The sequence below is a fragment of the Nerophis lumbriciformis genome, linkage group LG23, assembly GCF_033978685.3.
Source record: "Nerophis lumbriciformis linkage group LG23, RoL_Nlum_v2.1, whole genome shotgun sequence".
Classification (NCBI taxonomy): domain Eukaryota; kingdom Metazoa; phylum Chordata; class Actinopteri; order Syngnathiformes; family Syngnathidae; genus Nerophis; species Nerophis lumbriciformis.
The window spans coordinates 37,437,455-37,444,160 of record NC_084570.2 but is presented as its reverse complement, the minus strand read 5'-3'; the positions used below and the strand labels follow the sequence as shown (position 1 = coordinate 37,444,160).

The 6,706-nt window shown below is 42.2% G+C and overlaps 1 protein-coding gene and 1 long non-coding RNA gene across 6 annotated transcripts in view; one reads left to right on the top strand and one right to left on the bottom strand.

Moving 5' to 3' along the window:
- Nucleotides 1-2,127, top strand: part of brpf3b (bromodomain and PHD finger containing, 3b) — a 53,068-nt gene extending 50,941 nt beyond the window's left edge. For all 5 annotated transcript variants that reach the window (XM_061985597.2, XM_061985601.2, XM_061985596.2 and 2 more), the window contains one exon: nucleotides 1,386-2,127. In XM_061985597.2, coding sequence (XP_061841581.2) covers nucleotides 1,386-1,569 — 184 coding nt within the window. In that variant the 3' untranslated portion in view covers nucleotides 1,570-2,127. The remainder of the gene's footprint in view (nucleotides 1-1,385) is intronic.
- A 987-nt stretch (nucleotides 2,128-3,114) lies between these two features.
- LOC133622563 (uncharacterized) lies at nucleotides 3,115-3,703 on the bottom strand. Its single transcript, XR_009817793.2, has 3 exons — nucleotides 3,555-3,703; nucleotides 3,237-3,343; nucleotides 3,115-3,165 (listed from the first exon to the last, which is right to left on the bottom strand). It is a non-coding gene; the product is annotated as an uncharacterized lncRNA (long non-coding RNA).
- Between the last annotated feature and the right edge of the window lie 3,003 nt (nucleotides 3,704-6,706).

The following is a 6,706-nucleotide window of genomic DNA, read 5'->3' as shown; positions in this document are numbered from 1 at the left end:
TGCTTATTTCAGCAAGACAATGCCAAGCCACGTGTTACATCAACGTGGCTTCATAGTAAAAGAGTGCGGGTACTAGACTGGCCTGCCTGTAGTCCAGACCTGTTCCCATTGAAAATGTGTGGCGCATTATGAAGCCTAAAATATCACAACGGAGACCCCCGGACTGTTGAACAACTTAAGCTGTACATCAAGCAAGAATGGGAAAGAATTCCACCTGAGAAGCTTAAAAAGATGTGTCTCCTCAGTTCCCAAACGTTTACTGAGTGTTGTTAAAAGGAAAGGCCATGTAACACAGTGGTGAACATGCCCTTTCCCAACTACTTTGGCACGTGTTGCAGCCATGAAATTCTAAGTTAATTATTATTTGCAAAAAAAAATAAAGTTTCTGAGTTTGAACATCAAATATCTTGTCTTTGTAGTGCATTCAATTGAATATGGGTTGAAAAGGATTTGCAAATCATTGTATTCCGTTTATATTTACATCTAACACAATTTCCCAACTCATATGGAAAAGGGGTTTGTATGTATAATATATATATCAGTGGTTCTTAACCTGGGTTCGATCGAACCCTAGGGGTTCGGTGAGTCGGGCTCAGGAGTTCGGCAGAGGTCAAGACACACCCGACTCATCGTGTAAATAAAAACTTCTCCCTATCGGCGTATTACGGATACGGCAACAGCAGAAGTCAGACTGATTTGCAGGTGTGTAATTTGTTGTGAGTTTATGCACTGTGTTGGTTTTGTTCTTTGAACAAAGTGATGTTCATGCACGGTTCATTTTGTTCACCAGTAAAAAAACATAACACTTTAGTATGGGGAACATATTCACCATTCATTAGTTGCTTATTAACATGCAAATTAGTAACATATTGGCTCTTAACTAGTCATTATTAAGTACTTATTAATGCCTTATTCGGCATGGCCTTATTATAACCCTAACCCTGGCTCTAACCCTAACCAAATAACTCTAAATTAAGTCTTTGTTACTTAGAATATGTTCCCCATGTTAAAGTGTTACCAAAAACATGTAACTTTGTCTTGAATTTGAAAATAAAACATTTTATTTTTCACTAAAGAAGGGTTCGGTGAATGCGCATATGAAACTGGTGGGGTTCGGTACATCAAACAAGGTTAAGAACCACTGATATATATATATATATATATATATATATAATTAGTAATGAGATCCAGAGGCAAATGTATACATTATTATATATATTAAAAGCGGCCCTCTGATGACAGCCATAACTGCCATGTGGCCCAGTTTGAAAACCAGTTTGACATCTGAAATCATGATTTTTGATATGTCCAACATGGAGTCGTGCAGACACGCTCCACCAGAGGGCGCCAGCAGGTCTCACAGTTCCCCTGTCTTTCCCCTCCAGGCAGTGGCTCCCCCGCGACAAGCTGACGCCGCTGGGCGCTGACGACACAGCGGACAAGCTGCGCATCATGGAGGGCCGCAAGCCCAGCGTGCGCAAGTCTGTGCAGGTGGCGTACGACCGCGCCATGATCCATCAGAGCAGGGTCAGTCACAGCCAAGGCTTTGTGGCCTCCAACTTCCTGTAGACTTGGCCCCGCCCCCCTGCTGACACCATGCAAGTGTGTGTGTGTGATGGACATATTTATACAACCTGCAGAGGACCTATGAATGCCATCTTTTATACAACTTTGACTCTTTTTAGGTTGCTAATCTTCTTTTTAATGCGGTTTTCAATCAGGCAAAGTCAGGCTGTTTATATTGTGTGTGTGTGTATGTGTGTGTGTGTGTGTGCGCGCGCGCGCTACACAAAGAATGAGCCGTTAATGACATTCTCTTTGATATAGAAAGAGAAATAATTTATTTATGGAAGACACAGCTTATAGAAAGAAAACTATATTGGTAAAATTTTATTTAAAAAATAAATTGTGAGGCTTCAATAAGAAATGAAGAAAAAAAAGTTATACATTTTAACAGACAAAATCGGACATTTTAGTTGCTTTTAACAACCACTCTGCCCAGATATTTATTATGAAGAAATATAAAGTTTTTATAAGCTTATGTGCCACTTGCATATTTTAATTACTCACCAAATATTTTGTTGGAATCAATTATTTCCTCATGTGGGGAAAAATGCTATTAAAACATTTTGGAATATGAAACTTTGTCCTTTTTCTTTTAATAAAACTGACTCTAGTGGTCGTGAGCAGTACGGCTGGGGGCGGGGGTGTGGTTGATAGGGGAGGAGTATATTTACAGCTAGAATTCCCCAAGTCAAGTATTTCATATATATATATATATATATATATATATATATATATATATATATATATCAGTGACGTGCAGTTAATGCAGTTGTGCACTGCACTCTCTAAAAGCCCTAGATGTTATTGTCACATACCCAGCTAACAACTGCACGTTTGGAGAACGTTAGGGGAACGTTCTGGTTTAGTTTGGAGAACGTTAAATTGGAACGTTGTGGGAACGTTCGTTTGTGGAGTTTTTGTTTGGTTACCAGAACGTGATTCTTGAACGTTAGAAAATAACATAAAAAGAACAGTCTAAGAACATTACTCGGGGACATTCCTTTCAATTCATGCAGGCTTTGGGCATAATAAAACAAAAGAAAACGAGTGTAGCAATTTGAATGACTTTATTTAACTGAAGTCAGTAAATGTTGATACAGCGTAAACAGATAAAGCTATAATTTGGTGTATTAGTCTATAATTAAACTTGATCTAGCTAGGCGAGTGCCATTCGAAATTTCACGCATGATCATTCTCGTCTCGCTTCCTTTTGCCAGCCTGCAATAACAGAAATGAATGGGAGATTTTTATAATAATGTCGCATGATGTTATTAGAAGCAGCAATTAAGACAACTTGTATTGACAAATCTGGCTATGCCATCCATCCATCCATCTTCTTCCGCTTATCCGAGGTCGGGTCGCGGGGGCAGCAGCCTAAGCAGGGAAGACTTCCCTCTCCCCAGCCACTTCGTCCAGCTCTTCCCGTGGGACCCCGAGGCGTTCCCAGGCCAACCGGGAGACATAGTCTTCCCAACGTGTCCTGGGTCTTCCCCTGGCCTCCTACCGGTCGGACGTGCCCGAAACACCTCCCGAGGGAGGCGATCGGGTGGCATCCTGACCAGATGCCCGAACCACCTCATCTGGCTCCTCTCGATCTGGCTATGCAAAGAAGATAATACATCAGGATGAAATTATTTATATGGTCCATGTCTTTTGTTTTAAATATTTACCTTGTGCTTGGATCCTCCACACCTGTGGGGGGCATACTTCAGCACCTCCGTTAGCTCGTCATGGGCCTCTTGGGTTTTGACGGACTTGAATGTCATCTGGCATGCTTCTGAAATAATGTATGCAATAACAACCAGAGTTAAACATAATTAAACAAAAGATTTACTTGAGTGGAGTATGCATTTTTTTTCGTGTAAACCCTTGCTAAGAAAACCTCAACTTTGAATGCAGGGGAATTTGGGCCCTTCCACAGTTTGTTTTCATTATTTTACTGGCATGCTGTATTCAACACAGTTTTTAAAAAGTAAAGTGTAACTTACTGACTATGACCCTGCATATGGAGAGGTCTTTCAATGGCAGTTTGCCCTTCATCCCTTTTAGGCTGTAGTTTTCCCAGAGCTTGTTCTGTCCAATGTTCTTGACGATCGCCCTCACCCCATCCACAAAGTTGGCTCCACCAATGGCATTGAGGGCTTTGATCTGCAAAAAAACGAGAGACTAAAACAAAAATATTAAAATTAGAGCATACATTAAGTATCTCTATATTAAACTTTAATTACTGCATCTCTTCATTCTGCTTATTTACGCAAATCATACATTTAGGAGTGTATTGGATGTACAAAAGGACGGTGGAAAATATGGGGCCATTAAAAACATGGCCCCATTAAGTCGTTAACGTTTAAATATTCCTTTTATAAATAAACAATGGTACATGATTGTAATGGCTATAATTATGTACCAGTTTCCGTCGAAAGTCTTCATCTGCCTGCAGTTTTTCACAGAGTAGATTGAGTTGTTCCACTGTTGTGAGTTTCTCTGGGATTAAATCACGAACGTCAACTGGTTCGCCCCCAGTGGATTTTGCAGAAATACCTCTCAGCAGCCGCAGGATCTCGTCTTGGTTGCTCAAAATGGTTTGTAGGTTTATGTTGGACTGGACTTCTGCAATAATACAAATCAAAATTCTCCATAAAGGTAAAATATGTTGCTGTGCAACTTGTTGCGACTCCCATATTGGCAAAAAAGAAACTACACATCAATTAGTGGGTGATATTTGATTCATTACACATGTTTTAGGATGGCACACAGATTGTTTTCCTTGCACGCCCCTCATCATTATTATGAATGGACAAACCTTCATTGGCATGAGCATGTCTTCTTGACCCAGAGCCAGAAGCCTGTGAGGTGCTTGGAGTCGGCGAGCGGCGTCTTGAGCATTGGCCCTTGGACGAAGGGGTGTGGGTCTTGCTTGGACTCAGCGAGCGGCGTCTTGAGCGTTGGTCCTTGGATGAAGGGGTGTGGGTCTTGCTTGGACTCAGAGGACTCAGCGAGCACGGCGTCTTGAGCGTTGGTTGTTGGATGAAGGGGTGTGGGTGCTGCTTGGAGTAAGCGAGCGGCGTCTTGAGTGCGGATCTTTGTGGCGCCCTGCATATACTGGTGCATTGGGCAAAGGTACCACATAGTTCTGTAGCTCATCATGTTTAGGTCTCTTTTCAGGTGACTCATCATTTCCGTCTGAAACAGGTGAATGGAAAAATGTCCTCAATTGCTTGGTGGTCTGAAAACCTACTTCATCACAATCATGATTCAGAAATCAGAACAACTTGGTACGAACCATCACCATCCATGTCTTCAGCTTCAGTCTCTCGGTAGCGCTCAGGTGTCCAGCGCTTTCTTTTACCTTTGGGGTCTTCTTGCTCCGACTCTATGTTGGAAGAAAACTCTTGTCTGTTTTGCATACCGCAAGGCCTTCTCATAGCACTCTATAACGGAGAAATTTATAGAATATAGCAAATAAATTGTCATAACAAGACTACCGTATTTTCCGCACTATAAGGCGCACCTAAAAACCACACATTTTCTCAAAAGCTGACAGTGCGCCTTATAACCCGGTGCGCTTTATTACGATTCATTTTCATAAAGTTTCGATCTCGCAACTTCGGTAAACAGCCGCCATCTTTTTTCCCGGTAGAACAGGAAGCGCTTCTTCTTCTACGCAAGCAACCGCCAAGGAAAGCACCCGCCCCCATAGAACAGGAAGCGCTTCTTCTTCTACTGTAAGCAACCACCCGCCCCCGGAAGAAGAAGAAAAAACGCGCGGATATCACCGTACGTTTCATTTCCTGTTTACATCTGTAAAGACCACAAAATGGCTCCTACTAAGCGACAAGGATCCGGTTCATAAAAAGACGCAATCTCTCCATCCGCACACGGATTACTACCGTATTTCACAGCAACTGATATTCCTGTGAACCGCACTGTGGAACGGGAGCACGTACGGTGAATATTCGCACCACAGGGAATGAGAAGTCATCCTTCACTGTGGTTCTAGCTTGCCATGCTAACTTCCACCCATGGTGATATTCAAAAGGAAGACCTTGCCAAAAGAGACCTTTCCAGCCGGCGTCATCATAAAAGCTAACTCGAAGGGATGGATGGATGAAGAAAAGATGAGCGAGTGGTTAAGGGAAGTTTACGCGAAGAGGCCGGGTGGCTTTTTTCACACAGCTCCGAAGGCGAACACACCTTCACTAAGACGGGCAGACAGCGCCGGACGACATACGCCAACATTTGCCAGTGGATCGTAAATGCCTGGGCAGATATTTCGGTCACAACTGTGGTCCGAGCTTTCCGGAAGGCAGGATTCACAGAACAACAGCGACACTGACTCCGATGACTTCGACGAGACGGAACCGGCCATTTTGGATACCACGCTTGCGCAACTTTTCAATTCGGACACCGAAGACGAAGAATTCGAAGGATTTACGAATGAAGAATAACTTCAGAAGGTGAGCGCTATGTTTATTTTGTGTGTTGTGACATTAACGTTCGAGCAACATTATGTTGCTATTGCTCTACACCATTTTGAATTTTACTATGTTTGTGATTGCACATTTGCGTACATTTTGGGACAGAGTTGTTAGAACGCTGGTTTTCAATATATTATTAAAGTTTGACTGAACTATCTGACTGTTTTTTTGACATTCCCTTTAGCGCAGCGTAGGCGCGGCTTATAATCCGGGACGGCTTATTGGTGGACAAAGTTATGAAATATGTAATTCATTGAAGGTGCGGCTAATAATCCGGTGCGCCTTATAGTGCGGAAAATACGGTATTTATGCATACCTCTTCATCCTCTGCAGTCCAAATCTCCGGTACAGCACTAACTGTGTGTTCTCCCAAAAACTCCACCACAACGTACACAACTATCTGAAAGCATAACAAAATGTTCAGTGTTAATTAAACAACTGCAGTTGTAATTTGTTAAGTGAGCATGCTGTCAATATGGGTGCATACACTTTCCACTGAAGTTAGTATCTACTGGGTTTAATGGTGCGCATGACATGTATACTACTGTTTACTACTGCTACTAACTTCTAACAGACATTTCCGACATTTTGGATCGAGGTTCTTTGTTTACATTGTTCAATTTCTATTTGTAGGGCTTGGAATTCAAACAACTTTCAAATGA